We start from the raw sequence: 24199 nt of genomic DNA on the forward strand, positions 1-24199 counted from the left end.
CAGCGAAATATACTAACTATAATCTAATCGCGGGACTTATCAATTTTTAAAGCGTAGCATTTGATAATCTGTGCTTTAAGGCAGGCATATAGATGACTCTAACGCTAAAGCATAGATGTTTAAACCATTTAAGATTGCTCTTCATAATTAGTTATGCAGAGCGATAATAGCGAATTACTACACTTTGTCATTCATATCATTGCTACATGCATGATTAAAAGAGAGGGCATATCACAAAACATCCAATAGTGGAACGAAATGAAGATTTGTTGTTACAGCGCATACATGTATTCAACAATAGCAAAAATAATAACACAGCAATTCATATAAGAGGAAAGACACAGATGCAGATAAAAGTACCATGTAAGCTGCTTATCAATCCAGTATATTAATCGCTATGTCGCAGTCCTTCCTTCAAACCAGAAAGCATTCCAAACAAGAGACAATAGTGCGCAATTGTATAAAACAGCCTTCTCGTTAAATTAAGAACTATCGGTCGAGTTTCACAAAAGAATATAGGCTGAAGCACAGTAGTGCAAACTTCAGCCTTTAAGTCTATTACAAAATTTTATGACCCTTTCCAAAACAATGAAAGGGTCTATAAATACTAAGCTAATCTATATCTAAGAAACTGAAAAGCTATTAAATTGGCATCAATAAATATTTCTTCCATCTTCCTTGGTGATCTGACAGTCGGCGGCAATGCTTCATCAGGTGGCCTCTTTGCCTTTAAACCTTAGCTGACATATCGCCAGCATTGGCTCTACTTCCGGTGGAGTGTTGAGACGCGAAGTGAGCTGGGCATCATATGTGGCATCTTGAATGTCGGGGATCAGGCATCCGAGAGCATCTGTTCAACATTTGAGAGCCGACCTTTGAGTGTGTGGCTTGATTAGAAAGAGCCAATATGCCTCGGAGGTTAAAGTATTTACTCCAGCGATTAACCTTCCCTTTTCCTCCAAGTCATGATAACTTGTTTGTTCAATCATGTTTGCTGTTGTTATGCTTCCAGGTGTGCACTGGGAAATCATGTTTGCCAAATAGAGTGTGTTGTTGACTAAATCAATCATATTGCTGGCAATCATTTTACACCTTGAAGCTGCCCTTTCCACTTTCATCATTTGAGTGTTCCATTCCATGAAGAGTATGTCCTTGTACGTCTCATAGATTCTGGGCAAGTTCGCTGCCTTCCCCACATCAGTATCTTGCCACTCAAGATATCCGGTTATGGTTTCTTCGGCCTGATCTAGCTCATTTATGGCTTGCTCTATCCGCTGACATACTGCTATAGATATTTCGCATAATGGCTCAGCCTCAGTAAGTTGCTGGCATAGGAGTCTAATCTGAGATATTAATGCGCCATTTATTTGAGCTGCTTCTGCTCTGAAATCCTCCACTTTCTGGGTGCCCTTGATGTCTTCGAGTTGTGCTAATAGTTGGGCTATTTGCTCGTCTTTTGATTTCATCATCAGCTCATTCGCCGCTCTCAACTGTGCCAATGCTTCCGACAATTCTTTCTGCTTCTCGATTGCGCTCTGGTCGATTCTCTGTTTTTCAGTCTGCAGTTGCTGGGTTAATACATTGTTTTCTTGCTGTTGTGCTAGCAACTATTCTTCTACCTGCGCTGCCTTGTTTTTTGCCTCGGTTACTTCTGCCTGTAATGCACAAATCTCCTGGTCCTTAGTCTTCAACAGAAAACTTACCTCCGATGCCTTGTCAATAGTCGCTGCAGAATAAGCTCCCGCATACTGCGACAGCTTTGTTAGATCATCGGAGGGGTCCAATTCCTCTTTCCAGACTACATTGCCCGTGACTGTTTGCTCAGGAAAGATAGAAGGTTGATCAAGCCTTCGTCTCTTCCTTGAGCGCTTAACAACGGCTTTATGCTTTGGGCTGTAGAAAACATCCAGGGGAGGAATATCTTCCACCTGGAGAACAATTTGATCTGAAGGGTCTTTAGTAATTACCTCGACATCCTTTGAAATAGGTGGGCCGCTGGTTCCGTTTAGAACCTGAGAAGAAGTGGTATCTGGTGCATCGCTTGTCTTAGAGGTGTTTGTATCTTTGGAGCCTTCCTTTCCACTGATAATGGAATCGAATTGGTTCCATTGTTTAAGCAATTTAGGATCAATGGAGGTCTGTTTATGTTGCTCTGTCTGGGATTTGCTCCGCTCTTTTTCTTGTTCTAACCTTTGCTGCTCCTCTAGTCCTTTTCGCTGCTGCTCCTCTAACTCTTTTCTTTGTCTCTCTTCTTGCTCCCTTTTCTGCCTATCTGCCAATTCCTTTTTCTGCCTATCAACCAGTTCTTTCTTATGTTTCTCCTCTTCTTCCTTCTTTCTCTGTTCCTCTATCTCTTTCTGCTTTCTCTGTTCTTGATCCTTCTGCGCCTTTTGCTGTTTTTCTATCTGCTCCTTCTTCTGCCTCTCAGCTTGCTCTTTTCTTTGCTTTTCTGCCTGCAGCTTCTTTTGCCTTTCCTCCAGTTGTTTCTTTTGTTCCTTAGTTGTAATAGGAGGTTGGCTCGTCTGTTGCCGACCAGGCTCGCTTGAGGAAGACGATGGGGTTGTTGTCAATAAATCTAGAGGCAGAGTTTGCAACCTCTGCTCTCTAAGTTTATTGAACTCAGTTAACGTCTCATCATTGTATCTCATTCTAGCAAGCTCTTTGGCATAGCCTATTGTATCGGCGGCGATGAACAGGTCATCAAACTCATCTTCTTGATGGTCAACCATTGTTAATTTGGCCTGTTCTAGGGCACTGTAGGCGGTTTTATTTGGATCAAAGAGCCTGCTTGGGATAGTGGCTAGGGATAAAGCTTGCATCTTTGTTGCCTCTTTTTCTGCATGCTTAAGATCATGCAGAGTAAAAACACCAATTCTCAAGGGAAAAGAGGGCCAGCCCCTCTTCTTTTCTTTCTTGAGAGTTTGTGTGACACTCTCGGCCATAATCTGGTAGGAGATTTATCGGGCCAACAATTTGTCTGGAACATATAAAGGGAGAACATGCGGCTTGGCCTGGCTCCCAAAAACCCTAACATAGGTAAAATGTTCTTCTCCGAACCAACTTGCTACAGCTGGTAAGTCGAAGGAAGCCAGATAGGAGATTTTGGGAATAGGCCGATCAAAAATGGAATAATGAATGGGAACCATAAAACCATTGCAAATTTGATACAAATGGTCATTGTAAGAGGACTTCCACAATTTCTGATGGTACAAATGAATGGGTGAAGGGTCTTGGGTGGTCCACCTCCAACCGAGGATAGGAAACTCAGAATTAAAGCACAAGGTATCCATAATGTAAGCACTATAATAAAATGGTGGGATTTTCCTTTCGGTGACTACGGATTTGGCTCTAAAGTCACGAACAGCTACGACCAACTTATCAGAAAGAATGGTGGCCCAATCCATGATTATACTATTAACAGCTGCTTCCATCAGAGGAACCATTTCTATGTCGAAATTAGCAGAGTCATGTAACCCCCATAGTCTACACATCATAATCCCCGCATAGCAATAGGGAGAAGCCAAAGAATCGACGGAGTACTTACCCGAGATTTCGTGCTTGTGTTTGGCCGGATTCTGCCTCCAATCCCGGATGGGTTCAGATTGTACTTCATTTTCGGCTGCAAATTTCTCCACGAAGGCTTTGTTATAGATTTTCTCCGGCTCGGGCAAATGATACATTTGCCTTAGGTGCTCTGGCTTGAACGACTCGAAAATCCTTCCATCCCTTGTGTGAAACGTTCTATCAATGATTGGAATTTCCTCGATTGCCCAGCGCACTACATCAGTGTAGGGAAGGACCTGCTCTCTGGCTGCTATCCAGTGAAGAAAGGAGTCGGCCAAGTCTTTGAGAGTAGCAATGGACTTCTTTAGTACATCCACACTAGCCTCTGTCACTGTCACTTCCGGTTGCTCAGCCTCTAATAGATTATATGTGCCCTGCCATGAAGTCCTAGTGAGACCAGTGCACGTAGTGTCTGAAATTAGGCCTTTCTTCTTATCTGCAGCAGCTTGTACTGCAACAGATGTAGTAGCGGAGCCCGCGGTCCTCTTGGATTTCTTCCCCATCATGCTTAGGCTTCTCTCAACAGATGAATTCTACACAAATGCAAGAGAAATCATAACAAGGAAATAACAATGACAATCCATAACAGGAAAGATATATCATTTGAAGCGTGGTGAGATTAATTCTCAAAAGTGGCTGCGAATCCCATCACTGGGAAGATATTGCAGATGCATTAATGGTGATTTAAGGCCTGCTACTCATTAAATGACTATTACACCGTTATCCGGCTGAATGACCCCCTTAAGCGTGCAACAGATATTTTGGCGGTTAAACGCAAGTGTTCGTTAATCGAAGGGGCAAAGTTTTAAATACACATGCATTACCTTATCCCTGCATTTAACGGCATTTTGAAATTTTCACTTTATCAACCGGATATCAATATAACTTTAAGGCTTCAAGCGATGACTTTTTGAGAATGCCAACCGCCGATGAGCGATATCGCATCGCATCGAGGAATAGATGCTACACAATCATTAGAAAAAGATCCTGCCGAGTGCCGATAGCGACATCGCATCGGACTAGCGCGTGGAAACATTACAAAGTGCATATAAAGTGATTTGCCAATTTTCGATTGCGATATCGCGTCGCATCGGGGTTAAGACCCGAGCGCCTTATCAAAGTGCAAAGGATTCTGCCGACGGCCGATAGCGATATCGCATCGGGTCGGGATTTATAACTTAAAGCGTTTATCCCACATGAGGCAACGCCGATAGCCGATCGCCGATATCGCGTCACGTCGGGGCGTGAGTTATGTGCCCTTATTAGGTGTGCATGGAATATCGCCGATCGCCGACAGCGATATCGCATTAGCGGAGAACAAGGTGCCGTTTTAATATATTTCTCATGTCATTGCGATATGCGATCTTGCGATCGCTTTATTGCAATGACAAAAGATTGTTTTATTATTGGAACACTACTATTCAAAAAGGCTTAAATACATAAACTCATTTGATTATCATACCTTTTTGAACACAAAAGCATTGATGCCAATTAAATTTTAAAAGGGACCCATTCCATATGTTAATTTTTTGTGTGAATGAAAATGTTATGAAATGGGGGGTTGTTGTAGAGCACAACAGTGTCCTAAATAATCTATTTATCACTTTCCTTAACTTTTAACAGATTTTATTAACAACTTTACTTAAAAAAAATACTTCCTAAAATCTTATCAATTAAAAAACCAACTATTAACAACTTTGCGTTAACAACCTTGCTAAAAAAGCATACTTCCTAATCTGATCGATTAAAAAGCGAACCAGCTTTACCATTCATTAAGACTTATATTAACGTGTCATCTCACAGGTCTTGGAAACTTAGAGATTAAAAAACCAACCAATAACAACCTTGCTATTTACCATGAAATTTACCATTCATTAAGACTTAACCTGCCATCTCACCGCTCTTGGAAAGTTGCTCTGATGTCCATCAAATCTAAGTTCGTTAATGGAAAGTTGAATCTAATTTTAACGGTTAGTTGTATGCAGTTTTATGGATGCGATTTGAACAGTTAGCTGTATGCAGTTTTATGGACGCGAAAGGGTTTTTGAAGAGCGGATGGGGGACCTGGAAAACTGTTGTTAGCTGTTATCCCCTGTAAACTGAGTCGGCTGTGGAAAAGGGTTTTTCAAGAGCAGATGGGCGACGTGGAAAACTCTGTAAACTGAATTGGTTGTGCGGAAAACTGTTATGCTCTCTTGTAAACTGAGCATGACGTACCGAACTTCGAATTAACGAATTAGTTCGCAAACCGAACCGAACTGACGTATTTTCAAATTTTTCCATTAATTCGACCGAATTTGGTAACTATGACGAAGTCCAAGTATTAATGAAAATCGTCTCTGCGTAACTCATCAAAAGGCGTGCATGAAATCATCCTAAGGCATGCATGAAATCATCCTTGTGCCACCCATCTCTTGATGTTCAAAATTTTGTATAACAAAAAATGAGGTTATTGCCATAATATATGTTTATACTCAAGTGTGAAAAACAAGTGAAAATAAATTCAAACTAAAGTCCCAATCAAGATATCTCTCGATCCTTGTGTTAAAGTAAAACTCTCCTCTTTTTATTACTCTTAGGTCCATTTATTTCAGGATGTAAATATGGAAAAGAGAGCTCCCTTTTCCCTTTGCCATCGGTCTTGGAAGTGCTAGTGCGAGAACAAGAGGTGGCTTCCGTGTAAGAGATCATAGGTAAGGAAGTCATATGACAAGGCATATGGAATTTTAGGGACAAACATGTGCCAAGGCATATGGAATTTGAGGGACAACAATAAGTGGTGAAATGTGATGGTGGGAACTATAAAACCAATTCGCAATCCTAGTAGCTAGTTTAACAAGAGAGAACATGATTTTATTGTATCATTTTTCACACCTAGTCACATTAGCTATTCTTGCATGTACCATTTCATTTCCTTGGGAACCTCTATTCAAGAAACACATCTATGCAAAAATAACAAATTTAGTCATGTCAACATACACCTTATTTACATGATAACTAAACAAGTTAAACAGTCACCTCGATAACTCTTATTTAACATAACAATCAAAGTTCTTGGAACATCATATGATTAATGGAGAAATAAAGAAGGACATAAGAATTTTTCCATGCATTTGTATCAAGGTGAAGTGCATCTTCTAAAGAAAAGAGAGCTTTGGAGAGTTTTCATCAAGTTGGTAACTATGTTTCCTCTTATCCATAAGTTAGCATTATTTTCAATATAGTCTAAATAAGAGAAATAATTATTCCATTATTTCTAATTGTCTAAAAAGAAGTGAAATCTCATCATTATACATCACCTACAAACGAAATTATATTTCCTATGATGAATTACAATGAAAACATGCAAAGTTAATTCATTAGCCAAATTTTGTTTTTTATTAATACACTGAGGATGGCATTTTAAATCCTAAAATTAAGAAGTTGCATAGTCTTTCTATAGATAACGATAATATTTAAGAGATAATTATTACTCTCATGGAAAAATTGCATATGTAAGTAATGGACATCTAAGAGTGATATCCATATGGATATATTACATAATTATTATTTCAAAGTTTGCATTTCATCAACTGATTCTTAGATATTTTGATCCTACTCTTTTTCTATCTAGTAAGATTTCCACATTCTCTCTACTCTATTCATAAAATGAAGTTCACTATTCTGGCATGTGATTGAATGGTATAATGGAATAACCATTTTTCCACGAGATCCTACAACTCATTTTCGTTTCTCCATCGTTGTCGACTTCAAGCTTAAGATATAAAAAAAATACAATATTGATCATATATTTAGGTAAGAAATTCCTTAAAGATCATTTGAAGTTGGTCATGTAATATTCTCTTTGAATTCTGTGGTAATTATTATAATTCTACAAAGTATTCCATAACATAGTTGATAACAATATTTTCATCAATATCAACATCAATCGTGTGGCCTATGGTGATTATTACAATATCTACAAAGTATTCTATAACATTGTTAATAACAATATTTTTATCAATATCAATCCCGTTGTAATTATTACAATATCCAGAAAGTATTCCATAACATTGTTATTAACAAAATTTTCATCAATATCAGCATCAATCCCATTGCCCTACGAAATGGAAAGTGAGCTTCATGTCCAAATATAACTTTGTATTCCTTATTCACACTACCCTTCCATGGCTTGCATTCAAGTATGTAAATTACTCTTAGCTTTGAAATTTTTTCCCTTTCTCAATACCAATTTTTAGCACACTCTTCTACTTGCACACTATCAAATCTGTCCATGGATTTTTAAGGTTAATGGTAATACAGAATGGGATTGTACTTCAAAAAAAATCTGAGCTAGCAACTCAATCGAAAACTCACTTTTTGTATAATTAGTACTAACACAATAGCTTAAATAGCTTCAATAGTCTTTAGGTATTTCATTATTTGCATTCCATGTGTTTCCAACTGGGTGTTGTGCCCTCTGGCCTTTAACACCCAAACTGGTAGAGACAGTTTAGTTGCATCTTGAGTTGGTTGTGATATTTTGGAATGAGCTAAAAGATGTGGGATCTATAGAAGGAGAACTGTTAATCAGATTCTATAATACCATCGTATTATTAAACTAATAATTAAAATAATGAATTTGCATACCCCTCGCCCCAAAAAGAGCTACCGCTATTTTCGATACATTCTAACCGTTAGAGATAATAAAGAAATGAAGATTATATATGGTTATATGGTTAGAGTTTCATTAGCATATTATAAAATATGTAAATTTTCAATGTTTATTTACTATATAGATCTTACTGTTGTTGGAAAGGCAGAGGAGTAAATACACGAAATAACACAAATAATTTACACACAATAACACGAGTTGTGGCTCTTCAACTAATCACACAAAAACTTGATGACTACAATGAACCCTATAAGGGGTATTTAAACCTTTTTCGACTAGCAACTCGCCTAAAATAACTTGGTATGCAACCACACACTAAATTTGACTTTACATCGTCTTGAATCAACTTGACTCAACTCGACTCAGTTAACTGACTCTCTAATTATAGATAACTCTCCATGCGGGAGTAATTTGCTATTTTAACGATCCCCTTTAATTACGACTGTTAAACCAAGACACGACTCATGACAACTCAAACATGTATGCTGGTCTATGTCGTAGCTAGGCTTACAACACACAAGTTTCTTTTGTGAAACTCAAACACATCTTTTTCTAATGGCTTAGTAAATATATCAGCCAATTGATCACTTGATTTACAAGGCTTCAATTGAAATTCTCCATTTCTCACAAGCTCTCTAATAAAATGATATCTAATATCAATATTCTTGCTCTCGTTGAGCTGTTGTCACACTATATTGTTGTTGATCATTTTTGTTTCTTCTTGAGTCCATCAAATACTCTTCTTAACCACACTGCTTGGCATGCTGCTGATAGCTTTGCTACATATTCTTCTTCTACTCACAAAGGTGTCACAATAGGTTGCTTCTTAGATGCCCATGAAATCACACCTGAACCAAGATGGAACACATAACCATAAGCGCTCTTCATATCATCCAAACTTCCTGCAAAATCACTATCTGTATATCCAATCAAATCCTTATTCTTTGTGCTTGCTTACATTATGCCACAATATCTATTTCTTGTTATGTATCTCAGAATTATTTTTCTTGTTCTCCAATGTGTGTCTTTTGGAGTCCCCATAAATATGGAAATCAAACTCACTCCTCGCTTAATATCTGGTCTTGTAGTTGTGAGATACATGAGGCTTCCAACCAATATTTTGAATAGAGTTGGATTGACATCTAATCCTTCATCATCCTTGCTTAACTTTGTACCTGTTGCAACTGGTGTAGGGACAAGTTTTCCATTCTCCATCCTGAATATTTTCAACAAATCTCTAACATACTTATTTTAACAAATAAAAATTCATTTTTCAAATTGCTCAACTTCTATGTCAAGAAAGTATCTCATAATACGAAGATCTGTCATCTAAAATTCTTTCATCATGGTTTCTTTAAATTCATCTAACTCAAGGTCACCTGTATAAATCATGCCATCCACATATAAGCAAACAATCAAAATTTGTTCATGCTCATTAACCTTTGTGTACAAGGTAGGCTCAATGTTGCTTCTCCAATATCCATTCTTGATCATGTAGCTAGATTCTACTATACCAAGCTCTAGTATCTTGCTTGAGTCCATAAAGAGCTTTCTTCAACCTCTAAACATTGTCTTTTTTACCTTCAAATTCATAACCTGGAGGCTGTTGCACATTAATTTCTTCTTCTATAATTCCATTTAAGAAGGCTAATTTCACATCCATTTGATATAATTTCCACGTGTTCTGAGTTGTTGTTACTGAGACTACTCTTACGGTATCCAATATGGCTACCGAAGAAAATGTTTCTCCAAAATCTATTCCCAGTTCCTTCGAGAATCCTTTTGCTACAAGTCTTGCTTTAAATCTATCAATTTCACCTTTCTCATTCAACTTTGTCTTGTACACCCATTTTACACCAATGATATTTTTATCCTTTGGAAAATCAACCAAATTCCATGTATCATTCTTTTCAATAACTTCAATTTCTTCATCCATGGCTTGCACCCAATTTTCATCTTTGATGGCTTCTTCAAATGAAGAAGGTTGGAATGAAAACAATGCAAAATTTGAACTAACATCTAAATCATCATAAAAGTCTTTCAAAACTCTCATCTTTCTCTTACCATTACTTGATACATCACCAGATTGGATGCTTGGAGAATTCCAATCTATCGATCTGCTTGAAGATCCATGTTGCTCATAAAATATTGGAGTCCTTGCTCATGTATTCTCTTGTGATTCTTGTTTCTCCCTCTCTGCTACATCGTCTTCCATCAATGGTGTTTTTGCATCAATTGTTTTGTCTATACTCCCATTCCATGAATCTTGTTCTTTGAACATAACGCATATTTTTATTAAGGTCTTATTGGTGATGGGGTTATACAGTTTGTAAGCTTTTGATTGCTCGCTATAACCATTAAATATGCATTTTTCACTTTTATCATCCAATTTTCTTCTTAGCTCCTTAGGCACATGTGCATAACCTACACATCCAAACATTCTGAGATGAGATACACTGCAAGACATACATGGCCATGCTTCTTCTGGTACTCTGTTCATCACACTCTTTGTAGGGGATCTTTTTATCACATAGACAACACATGCAACTACTTATGCCCAGTACTCATTAGACAAGTTTCTTCCTTTCGACATGCTCCTTGCCATGTTCATAATTGGCTTGTTCTTTCTCTTTGCTACACCATTCTGCTGTGGTGTGTATTTATTTGTAAAATTTATTCTGATTCCATGTTGTTTGTAGTAATCATGAAATTCCTTTGAATCATATTCTCCACCACGATCTGACCTTAATACCTTGATTTGCCAATCAATTTGATTCTCCGCTAAGGCTTTGAATTTTTTGAACTTTGAAAAGTTTCAGACTTTTTATTTAACAAGTAAAACGAAGTCTTCCTACTATAATCATCAATGAAAGTGAAGAAGTAGAAACTTCCACCAATCGATTTTGTCCTCATAGGTCCACACAGGTCTGTATGCACTAGCTCAAGAGGCTACTTTACTCTATATGCAACTCCATTTGGAAAATTTTCACGGTGTTTCTTTTCCAAGATGCAACACTCACAAGTGTTAGCAGGTTCTTTGATGGGATGTAACCCTCAAACCATTTGTTTCTACTAAAACAATCTTAAACCAGAAAATGCAAGTGTCCAAACTACAAGTGCCATAACCAGTAATCATTTGAACATGCAACTGTAAAGGAACTAACCTAATCATTATAATTCATAATTAGAAGAAAGGGTTTGTTCCTCGTCATCTGTAGGTTTTCTATCAACTACTTTCTTGGGGGCTTTTCATATATAACACACTTTTGTCCTTGAAATATAACTTTGTATCCCTTCTGCATCAATTTTCCAGCACTTATCACATTTTGTTTGAGACCAGGGACATAATACACCTTTAAAATTGCCTTTGTCTCCCCTTGCTTTGTCATAATGTTGACTACTCCTTTGCCATCTACATCCACAATCTTGTTAGTCCCCAACTTTACCTCTGTCTTCATAGATTGATCCAAATTTGCAACCAAATTATTGTTGCTTGTCATGCGCTTATTGCTACCATTGTCTAATAGCGACATATTATCAGAAGGTTCGTGCATGGTATGGAAATATAGGAACATGGAGTTAGTATCCTTTGTAGTGGCATTAGCTCTCTGGTTTCCTTGATCAACTATCCTCTTCCTGCAATCACGGGCATAGTGACCAAATTTATTGCAATAATAACATTTCACCTTTGATTATTGTTGAAGTTTTTGCTCCTTCTTCCACTTTCATGTTCCTGCTCTTCTCAGCCATCTCTCTAAGCACCATGTCTTCTGCCTCATTCTCTGCCTCTCGATTTACATGTGCCTCAACCTCTACCTCTTGAAATAGAAACCTGACTTTTGAAAATGATTTCTAAAGTGGAATACTTATTTCAGTCTATCCTTTCTTCTTAGGATACAAGTTGTCCCATCAACTCATTAAATTTTAGTGTTAAATCATTGGCTTCTTCTATGGCTACTACCACAACGTCAAATTTGGTAGAGAAAGATTTCAAGACCTTCTCAACCACTATTTGATCTTTAATATATTCACCATAAATTTTTAACTAGTTTACGACGTTCATGATCCGATTCATGAAGGAATCGATGGCATTTATCTCTTTCATCTATGGAATTTCAAAATCTCTCCTAGTATTCTACAACTTAAGAATATTGACTTTGGCCATACCTTTATAGCTTGTTGCTAAGGTCTCCCATGTTGTCTTTATTGAAGACATGATCATAATTTCTTGGAACACTCCTTGGTCTACTCCCTGCTGGATAAGCTGCAATGCTTTTTCATTATGATTTTTTTCTTTCTTCCATAATTCCCTCTGTGAATTAGTGAGAACTTATTCTTCTGCTTCATTCTTAGGTTCTGGAAACCCAAAGTGGACATGATGCCAAACATCATGAGCCTTCAATGTGGTCTTCATCTTAATGGCCTACACATCATAATCTTTCCCTGTGAACAAAAAAACTATGGCTAGAAATTAGATATAACCATCTTATTTTTTTATTTTTCTATTTTTTATCTTCAAACAATATTAAGAACCTATCTTAACAAAACCCCTTTATAAACCTTACAAAACCATTTTATAAAAAATTTCATTTTAAAAAACACTTTAAATAAGCCCTTTATTAGATAAAAAGAACTTTATTAAAAATATTTTTATATAATCCTTTAATAACTCTTAAGGCCAAACGTTTCTAATAACCCAATTCGTTTAAAAAGTGTGAGTTGTCTTTTCAAAAAAACTCTCACACAAATTAATACGATCCACGTGACTCTTTGATTTTTGAACACCAAAAAAAATCTTTGTGACTTTAGTTTTCTCAATACGTCACGGGGCTTGCCCATCCTCGACACGGTTAAACTCGAAATTTCACGGATAAGCTGCGGAAATGGCTCGAAATTTCACAGAAGTTTCATCAAATTTGCACGAACCTCGCGGTAAGCCTAAACATTTTACTAAAGATTGAAATAAAAGAAATTTGATTAGTCCAACAATAAATGACATTGAGGAAATTTTGTTGGTAAGGAAACCTCAATTAGTGAGTGTCTCAAAAATAGCGAATTATTCATTTTATATATCGTTTTACTAGTAGTGCTGACAAAAAAATATCTAGCAAAAATTGATGGTGTTAATACATGGTTTATTAATTCTAGTTATTCAATTCATGTGACATGAAAAAAAATGGTTGGATATATATTATGAAAATAGCAAATAGTAATGTACTCACATTTATTCAGGAGATATAGAGAAATGAACCATTATGAAGATTAATAAGGAAAATTTAGATGCCAATCAAGAATAAATATTATGCATTAGTGACTCAAGTTATAAAAATAGTTAAGTCTTTAAATAATGAGCAAGCCAAAGATCACAAGGAATAGATGGATTCCATGAAAAATGAATATGGTTCAATTATGAAAAATGATACATGAGAATTGAAAGGGTTCCTAAAGATAAAGTTCCAATAGGCTCAAAATGGTCATTCAAAACTAGACTTAATGCCAATGGAATTATTAATAAATCTAAATCTAGACTGATAGCAAAGGGTTACTAATAGAAATAAGGGATAGATTATGAAGGCATTTTTTGATCTGTGGCTAAAATGAATACTATTAGAATGACAATTGCATTGACTACGAAGGATAGGTGGAAGCTAAATCAGTTAAATGTAAGTCAACATTTCTGAATGGATATTTAAAGGGAGAAGTCTATCTTGTTCAACCAGAAGGTTTTGTAAAGTAGGGATAAGAACATCTTGTTGGAAAGTTAACAAATCATTACATGGAATCAAACAAGCACCTAGGTCTTGTTATGCGAAGCTTGATAAATTCTTCTCTCTACTAGGTTTTACTAAACATAAGAGATATCCAAATCTATATATCAAGATGGCTGGAAAAGGACATATTGTTTTTATTTGGGTATATGTTGATGATCTTATCATAACATGAAACTCTATCAAGTTAATTAAAAACATCAAAAATTGTCTATCACAAGAATTTGAAATAAAGGATTTTAGAGAGTTGCATTACTGTTTAGGTCTTAATGTTTGGAGATATAATTGTAGAACCTTGGTACAAAAAGTAAATATAAACAAGAATTAATCAGAAGATTCGACATGATGGATGTAAAGCAGTATCTATACCATTAAAACATAATGTTAAACTCAGTAGTGATGATGAAACAAAAGAAGTGAATGGCATATTGTATAGACAATTGTGGGGAAGTCCAAATTACTTAACTACAACCAAACTAGGAATAACATATTTAGTTAACATACTTATTCAATTCATGGCTAAGTAACCACATGAAAGCCACTAGAAAGAAACAAAAAGAGCTTTTTCATATTTGAAGGAGACTAAAAATTTCGGTGTTGAATATACTAATGATTTGGAGGTTGAGTTGTCATGTAATTCAGATTTTGATTGGGCAAGAGATCGAGATGACAGGGATTTCACCTCTAGTTATGCATTCAATATTAGAACCAAAAATATGTCATGGAGCAGAAAGAAACATCCAATTGTTTCTTTTCGTTACACTGAAGCTAAGTACAAGCTCGTATGTAGTGGAACTTGTAAAGCAATTTGGCTAAGAAGAATTCTTTAAGACATGAGAAAAAAAATAGGAATTACCAATAATCATTAAATGTGACATTCAAAACGTTATAAAACTGTGGAATAACCTAATCTATCATGCAAGTTCAAAAAATATTAAAAAAAAATCATTTTGTACAAGAAAAATTGCAATCAAAAGAAATTGATTGATCCATTGTAATACAAATGATAATTTGGTAGACATATTTACTAAGCCTCTAGTAAAAGATAAGTTTACATCATGTAGAGATAAGTTAGGTATGGTAAATAATTGATTTCTTAATTAAGGGGGAGTGTTAGAGATGATAGAGAAATGAAGATTCTAAATTGTTAAGAGTTTCAAGTTCATATTCTAAACTATGTAGTTTTCCTATGTAAGAGTGAGTTGGAGTAGAGTAGGAGCCATTACCATTCTAGGTTGTTGTTTTTATCTAGTCTATTCATCTCATTGCCATAAAATATGACTATATCATGTATTTAGTGGGTATGTGAGTTTGAATTAATTAAAGTCTCATTGAGCTGATTCTACTTTGTTTTCTTTGTCTACTTATTTATAACTCCTAAAATAAAGAACCGCTCCATAAATTCTTGAATTTTACCTCTGAAACACACTACATGAAAACATTCAAATCTCTAGCGAATGTTTAATCTCCTCCTATGGAGTCACACAAATATATATGGGTCTCTATCGAGGAAGATTTCAACGGAGTTGGTTGATAGAGAATGTTTTCTAGGGGAGTTGGTGGGTAAATACCAATGGGAAAGGAGGGAAGTGCTTGTCACTGATTTGAGTATTGAAGTGTTGGTTTTGAAGATATTGTGTTAGACATATTGATAGAGAAAAATGAAATGTTCCTCTGAACAAAATGAAGAAATCAAAATGTAATGATCTTAAGAAGAAAATAATAATGTGAGATTAATTAATACTCTTCTATATAAATTAAATGGTTGGCAAATGTAAATAGGAATTACTTCATGATGCTCATCAAAACACATATGCCATGATACATCTCACATTATCAAGATTAAAAAGTCATAAAATTAAGTAAATTATAACTTTATTCTACGTATTGTTATTGTTAATCATAAAAATAATTAAATTGTGAGTTAAGCACATGTATATTTAAAAAAACATGTAAAATGATTCTTAGCCATGGAAATCTTCTATGCTGAGCTTGTTTAGTTTGGAAAATGCTACACTTTTTCCAAACTCCTCTGGAAACTCAATGCACCTATTGTTGTGCGCAATGGATAGCTCTACGAGATTAGGAATCTTTTCTATCCCTCTATGATCTGCACCAGAGATATTGTCACCATCTAAAACGAGCACCATGAGGTTCTGAAGCAGAATGATCCAGTTGGGCATGACACAGTTACGAAGATGCAGGTGTTCAAGGTGCTCCATGCGATTCATGTCGTTTGGAAGATGTAGAAGGCAGGAATTATCACCACCATCATGAATATTCATTTCCAAGAAGAGGGTCCTCATCTTTGTCATGACTCCAAAAGTCCCATCGTTGATATGAACGCCTTGTTCTGATTCCGATTCTGATCCCAATGGCGCTTGAGATATGGAGAATGTTATTGACAGGTTTTCTAGGAGCTTCAAACATTTGAGATCCGTCCATTTCAAGGTTCCTGGACTCGCTGCTTTTCGTTCCCTATCCATTATTGACAAGTTTTCTAGGATCTTCAAACATTTGCGATCTACCCATTTCAAACATTTGCATTTGTGATCTGTCCATTTGATCAAACATTTTCATTTTCGATCTGTCGATGTCAAGCTGCCTGGTGGATTAGCTGCTTTTAGTTCCCTATCCGTTTGGAATACAACGCCTTTTAACGTCCGCAGAGAGATGAGCTTCGATATCCTAACAGGCATTGGCTCCAGCGTTTTGCAGCCGTCGAGATTGAGATGCAGCATTAGCTTTTGCTTACCAACCCACGAATGCAGCCTCTGTAGATTCTTGCATCGACTCAAGTCAAGAAAGTGGAGACTTCTGAGACCCTTCAACGATCTTGGAAGCTTCTCGATCTTTGTCCCCGACAGATTCAGCAACTTCAGATGACTTAATTTTCCAATAGATTTGGGCAATGAGTGGATGGAAGTCTGACTTAAATCTAACACGGTTAGATGACTCACCTTATTAAAAAAGGTTGAAGAGATAGATGTAAGATGGATATTATTCCACAACAACAGAGAGCGGAGCCTTGGAGCCTGGATGTCCTGGTCGATTGTGGATATATCGTTTTTCATCATTGAAATTCTTCGTACGCCCTCGCACTTATCGACTGGAAATTCTTTCAATCCCGTGCCAGGACTTATAAAACATTTTCTGGCCTTGGGAGATTCTGAAAGAGCTAGATCATGCAATAAGTCATGCATTTTACAATACATTTCTCGCCCATCGCCACCAACTTGTGAAATTTCAATGAAGTTGAGAATAATTAATATTATCTTGATATTAATGGAGAAAATAGTTACGTTGTTGTAACTTTCTCCCTAGTTTAGGATTAGTTCCTATAGTTATGGGATTTGGGTGCAACTTCCTATTTCCTAGTATTGTATTTAATGATGTAATCTTTGATTGATTTGTGAATAGAGTGGACGAGAGTGATCTCTCAAGTTTTGTGAGTGTAGTCCCCAGGTGCAGGCCACACCTGAGAGCTACATCTCTTTCTTTTCAATTATGTTCACATTTTATCTTGGTATCAGAGCTCAGCTTGAGTGAGCCTGATCTTTTGTCACCTGTGTGGCGGAATTGCCTGTGTGGCTTGAAGTGCCTTTGTGGCTGTGTGTACACGAGAGCTCTGTGCTCAATTGAGCAGGTGGACTGCAGAACACCTGGCTCAGACTCGGAAACTTTTTTTTTTCTGAGTGGAAAGGCCGATTAGCGCGGATTTTGCGCTGACAGTCGCGCCAGAAGCCCGATTAGCGCGGATTTTAAGGGATAAATCGCGCTAAAGCGCCAGAAAGCCCGATTAGCGCGGGATTTTACCGGGAAAGTCGCGCCAATTAAAATACTCGCACCGATTTTCAATTAGCGCGGATTTTTCGCTCGGGGTAGCGCCAAGGGGATCTGTGAATAGTGTGAACTTCGTTTGGCGGTTTGCAAACAGTGCAGATCGGCAGAGTTACAGATTCGTCCGGGAGAGACAGATCGGGAAAGCGCCAGAGGAGATTTGCGAGAAACCTCGACTTCGTTTGGCGATCTGCAGGGAGAGCAGGATCGACGAAGTGGAAGATCAATTCGGGAGAGGTGGATCGGATCAATTGTGATCAGATCATTGTTTCGGCTGTGTTGAAAACGCCGAATTTTCTCATTGGAGCGAGAGTGCCAGACACTGTAGATCGGTGGCAGAGGTGACAGATTCATCTGACAGGTATTGTTTTTTGTTATTGTTAAGTAGATTCACAATGAGTAATGCGATGTAATCTTACCTTAACGAATCTGGTAAACTCAACGGGTCTAACTTCACGAATTGGAAGTTTAAGATCCAGACCCTGCTCGAAGGTGCGAATGCTTGGACTATCGTAACAAGTGATGAGTAGAAGCCGACTGCAACCACACAGAAGGAAGACTGGGAAAAACAAGAAAACAAGGCCAAAGTCTTGTTGAAGATGTCTGTGAAAGACAATGTCATTGCACAGATCAGAGACTGTAAAACGTCCGCAGAGATTTGGACGAAAATCAAAAGTCTGTATGAGACCCAGAATGCAAACAGAGTTTTGGCTCTGAAATGCAAGCTATTTTCAATGAGGATGGACGAAAGGGAGTCTGCTACTGCATTTGTCGCGCGAATTAAGGATGTTAAAGACGGATTGGGGGCCATTGGAGTGGCGGTGGCTGATGAAGATCTTGTTGCAATTACAATGAATGGGATACGTGATGATTTCCAAACCTTCATCACTGGACTCTCGGCAAGGGAGAAAACACCCACGTTTGATGATCTCACTGCGATCTTGCAGTAAGAGGAAGAGCGACGGCAGAACCTGAATCTGAATCCCCAAAGTGACGATCTTGCGTTGGTGGCAAAACGATGACTATCTAAAGGGAAGCAGTCACAGCAGCAATCAGTCCAGAAAGGAGGAACAACACATAAACATCACTGTCATAAAGGTATGCTTGCAAATCATTCTGAAAAGAAATGCTTTTATTGTGGAAAGAAGGGTCATATACAGAGAGATTGTTATTATAAGAAGCAGGCTGATGAGGCAAGGAGGAGACAGGTAAATCCAAATTTTGTTGAAGGAAAACTTCAGTCATGAATTTCCACTGTTCACAGTCGACTGTGCCCTTTCAGCATCAAATGAAGATGACATCTGGTATGTCGATTCTGGAGCATCCTCTCACATGACAGGTAATAAGGAATTTTTTGATAGTCTTGAAGAAATTATAAATGGATCAAAAATATATCTAGGGGATGATAATGGATATCAGATTAAAGGTCATGGGGTGATTTCAGTTAAATTACCAAATGGAAAGATTAGTCACCTTTCAAATGTTTTATATGTACTTGGAATAAAGAAAAACCTGATATCTGTATCCATGATGGCTGATCAAGATATGCATGTCGAATTCTTCAAGACTCACTATGTGATAAAGGATTGCAGGAATGAAATTGTTGCAATAGGCATGCGAGTTGGAAGCCTATACAGACTGGATGCAAAAAGTATATCAAAGCAAGCCATGGTTGCAGGAGAGTCGACAGCTGAACAACTCTGGCATCAGAGGTTTGGTCATCTGAATCTGCAAGATCTCATGTTGTTACAAAAGAAAGGTATGGTCAAAGGTCTCCCCATCTTTCGTAATATCCAGTTAAACTGTGATGGTTATGCCTTAGGAAATATGCACAGAGAACAGTTCCCTGTGCATGATAGGAGGAGGCAAACAGAAATCTTAGAGCTAGTGCACACTGATGTATGTGGTCCCATGCAGACAAGGTCGCTAGGGGGAGCATACTATTTTTTGTTGTTTACTGATCACTGCACTAGGTATTCATGGGTTTATTTTTTAAACAAGAAAAGTCAGACTTTCCAATGTTTTATAGATTTCAAAACCCTGGTGGAAAAACAGTTTGGAAAAAGTATTAAAATTCTTCGATCTGATCAAGGAGGAGAATACAAATTAAAGGAATTCATGAAATACTGCAAATCTCATGGGATTGTTCAACAGTATACAGTACCGCACACACCACAGTGAAACGGTGTTGCAGAGCGTAAAAACAGAACCTTGGTGGAGTGCGCAAGGAGCATGTTGCAAGGTAAAGGTCTATCTAATATTTTTTGGGCAGAAGCGATAAATACTGCTGTATATTTGAAAAATAGAAGTCCTACTAGGTTTCTTGGCTTCAAAACCCCTTTTGAAGCCTTATATGGATTTAAACCAGCAGTAAATCATCTAAGAATCTTTGGGTCAAAGGCATTTTCACATGTACCCAAAGCTGATAGAAAGAAACTAGACCCTAAGGCAGTAAAATGTATCTTTGTTGGTTATGGTACAGAGTTTAAAGCATACAAACTGTTCAATTCTGAGTCTCGTAAAACATTTGCAAGTAGAGATGTAGTCTTTCATGAACAGGTACAAGAAAGGAAAGCTGATGTTGGAGATGATTGGCACATTCCATTGCTGTTGGAGGAAAGCAACGAGGATGAAAGGGAGCAGGAACAGGAGCAGAAAGAAGAGAATGAAGAAGAACAACAAGAAGTTGAGAAAGCAGGCCCAGTTATGGCAGAGGAAAACAAATTTGAGGTAAGTCCCCTACCAAGGAGTTCAGGTAGGAAGACTCAATTACCATTGAAGTTGAGAAACTATGCATTGATGTCAAAGTTTTTGAACATTATAGAGCCCTCTAATTATAAAGAAGCTAGTCAATTTGAGGAATGGAGAGCTGCAATGAATGAGGAGATGGAATCAATTCTTAGAAATAATACTTGGGAATTAGTAGAGCTGCCTAAAAACAAAACACCTATAGGAAGTAAATGGCTGTTTAAACCCAAAATTAATGCAGATGGAAGTATAGATAAGTTAAAAGCTAGGTTGGTTGCAAAAGGATACTCACAGCAGGAAGGTATTGATTTTGATGATACTTTTGCACCTGTAGCAAAGCTAAATACAATCAGATTACTTATTGCTTTAGCTACTAAATGTAATTGGGAATTACACCAACTAGATGTTAAATCTGCATTTTTAAATGGTGATTTAAAAGAAGAAATTTACTTAGTACAACCAGAAGGATTTGTAAAGCAGGGGCAGGAACAGCTTGTTTGTAGGTTGAAAAAGGCTTTATATGGTTTAAAGCAAGCTCTCAGGTCTTGGTATGAAACGGTTGATTCTTTCTTTATAGAGCATGGTTTCCATAGAAGCTTAAATGACCCAAATTTGTATACCAAGTACAACAATCAGGGGCAGATTATTTTGATTTCTCTATATGTGGATGATATGATTCTAATAGGAAATGCAGATGACTTAATCAGAGGAATCAAAAGGCTCATGGCACAAGTCTTTGAAATGAAAAATCTCAGAAGCCTTAACTATTGTCTGGGATTAGAAGTATTCAGAGATATTCAAAGAACTTTTCTTACCCAAGGGAAGTATACTAGAAATCTGTTGGAAAATTTTGGGATGGATCGGTGTAGATCAGCAGCGACACCTTTGCAGCAAAATCTGAAATTGAGCAGTGACGATGGCACTAAGGAGGTAGATGCCACAATGTACAGACAGCTGGTTGGCAACCTGATATATCTTACAACAACCAGACCTGACTTGGCATACTCAGTTAGTGTGTTGAGCTAATTCATGTCGAAACCGTGTGAAATCCACTGGATAGCAGCAAAAAGCGTGTTGAGGTATCTTTGTGGTACTGTTCATTTTGGTATTTTATACACTGATGTATCTGATGTTACTCTAGCAGGTTTTTCAGACTCAGACTGGGCAGGTAACCTGGATGATCGGAGGTCCATCACAGGTTATGCATTCAACATAGGTTCCGGGGTTATAGCATGGAGCAGCAAAAAACATAGTACTGTAGCTTTGTCGTCATGTGAAGCTGAGTATCAAGCATTGTGTGCAGCAACATGTGAAGCGATCTAGTTGAGGAGACTTCTCAAAGATGCAGGAAAAGAACAGAAGCAACCCACTTCTATCAAAAGTGACAACCAGAGCACCATCAAATTAGCATACAATCCAGTGTTTCACAAAAACACCAAACATATAGACACTCAGTTCCATTTTGTTAGAGAGAAAATACAGTCAAAAGAAATTGTTGTTGAATATTGTAAAACTTGTGACAATGTGGCTGATATTTTTACAAAGCCTCTTGCACGAGTGAAATTTGAATTGTTTAGAAAGATGCTAGGAGTCCAGGAGAACCCTTTCTCCATTAAGGGGGGGAGTTGAGAATAATTAATATTATTTTGATATTAATGGAGAAAATAGTTACGTTGTTGTAACTTTCTCCCTAGTTTAGGATTAGTTCCTATAGTTATGGGATTTGGGTGCAACTTCCTATTTCCTAGTATTGTATTTAATGATGTAATCTTTGATTGATTGGTGAATAGAGTGGACGAGAGTGATCTCTCAAGTTTTGTGAGTGTAGTCCCCAGGTGCAGGCCACACCTGAGAGCTACATCTCTTTCTTTTCAATTCTGTTCACATTTTATCTAATGACGCATCGATCAATAAGATCTTTAAAGTAAGAGCGTCCAACATCGTATCTAGTGTCTTCTGCTACTCCTTCATCATCGTTCCTAGAAATAATCCTTCCGCAATCCAGGCATGCACTAAATATTCGCAATTTATTTGAGTGTTGCGAGGAAAAGCAGAACAGTAAAGAAAGCAAGGCTTTAGATGATCAGGCAAAGCCCCGTAACTTACCCTCAAAGTTGGCATAACCTGGTCGTACATATCTTCTTCAAAATTGGCACACTGCATTACTCGATCATTCATGTGTGCTTTGACATCCAGGCGCTTCAAAGTGGATTCCCATTCATTGGGAAGCTTATTTACGCTCTCCATATAAGCTCCTATTGTTTTAACCACCAGTGGTAGATTGGAACATTTTTCCACAATTCTGCGAGCAACAGCCTCCAGCTCATCTGGAGCATTACAATCTTCACGGTCAGGAAAGGCATGCTTGCAGAACAGTTTCCAACTGTTATCGGGGGTTAAATAAACCATAGAGTGGATGTGATTAGCCCGCATTGCCTTGGCTACATTGTTGTGACGCGTGGTAACGACAATGTTGTCCATTTTCAGTTCAATCTGACGCAAGAAATATCGGTGCCACACGTCATCAAGCACAAACAGAACACGTTTTCCACTTAAGTGGCTTTCAATGCTCACTCTCAAGTCGTCGGCGCTTGCATCCATGCGCCTCATCTGGTTGTCTGGTAGTTTTATCTGCTTGCCTATCTCCAAAAGCAACTGGTGAACAACGAATTTGTGGGACACTGCTAGACAAACAAGATGATCAAACCATCCTTTCACCCTTGTGTCGTAGAACACATTTTGGAGCAACAGAGTTTTGCACGTGCCTCCCATGCCCACAATGGCAATGATTGACGAGCCATCTACCAACATATATTTCGTAATCTTTTCGACGTCCCCTTCCATCCCCACCGGAATAGATGGCTTCAGAAGAGCACTCGACTTTTTTCTCCTGTCCTCTGAATACGCCCCACTGAACGCCTCAGCTCTAGGATTCATGACATCGAGGTTTCTAGCATACTTGAGGTATTGCGCACTGTCATGGATTTTCGTCAATCTGCCCTTTAAATTCTTTATCTTGTGGCCCATCTGAAGGCGAAAGAAAAGGCTCCCAAATTTCTGATCATTGCCATCCTCCAGTATATCCACAGCATCGTCTAGAAATTCCAGAAGCTGGTGCAGCCAATTGGTAAGTGAATTGGAATTGGCCTGCAGTCTATTTTCTCTGGCGTCCTCTAAGAGGCATTTGATAGCATTAAGCTCAAAACACATCGATTGAAAATCATCTCTAAAACCGCTAAGCAGAGATATCTCTCGGACTAGTTTTTGAGCGAGTATGGAAATTAGCTTATCTGTCAGCGTTATAACTAAAACTTCTGCCATGCTTTCTATTCGAAGCTGCTCCTAAGCTCTCCCACCTTCTAATCAGACCCGGACCCTGTACTGGAAGACTCTTCAATTTCCATACTTAATAACGTGGACACAACCTCACAGGTCAGCCCCTTCGGTTGAGTCGTTGAGATCCATCGATCATGGCATTCGAACCGGGATGAAAATTTCGTGGGTGTTTACCACAGTAAGTTTCTAGTGTGTCCAATGTTGAATTTGGGACATGAGAATTGTTTTTAATGTCCGACTTGATGATATCGAGTTGTTTTTAATATATGTTTGTTTAAGTCCAAGTTGA

The 24199-nt window shown here is 37.7% G+C and overlaps 1 protein-coding gene across 1 annotated transcript; it reads right to left on the reverse strand.

The window, feature by feature from the left end:
• Positions 1 to 16562: 16562 nt before the first annotated feature.
• Positions 16563 to 23895, reverse strand: LOC149172662 (putative disease resistance protein RGA4). Its single transcript, XM_089426415.1, has 3 exons — positions 22538 to 23895; positions 17922 to 18016; positions 16563 to 17221 (listed from the first exon to the last, which is right to left on the reverse strand). The coding sequence occupies exons 1-3, from the start codon at positions 23893 to 23895 to the stop codon at positions 16563 to 16565; spliced, it is 2112 nt and encodes a 703-aa protein (XP_089282541.1).
• Between the last annotated feature and the right edge of the window lie 304 nt (positions 23896 to 24199).

The sequence above is a fragment of the Pinus tabuliformis genome, chromosome 4_2, assembly GCF_031772625.1.
Source record: "Pinus tabuliformis cultivar Carrire ecotype Pingquan chromosome 4_2, CPIR1, whole genome shotgun sequence".
NCBI lineage: Eukaryota > Viridiplantae > Streptophyta > Pinopsida > Pinales > Pinaceae > Pinus > Pinus tabuliformis.

Bases quoted from the DNA above. Each gene is read 5' to 3' on its own strand.
- LOC149172662 (XM_089426415.1), bottom strand. From the start codon at position 23,895: ATGGCAGAAGTTTTAGTTATAACGCTGACAGATAAGCTAATTTCCATA. The intron at 18,017-22,537 runs GTAGCAGAAGAC...CTCTCCCTGCAG, and splicing joins CTAGGAACGATGATGAAGGA to ATCGCCAAACGAAGTCGAGG. The intron at 17,222-17,921 runs GTTTGCAAACCG...AAATTTCACAAG, and splicing joins TAACTCTGCCGATCTGCACT to TTGGTGGCGATGGGCGAGAA.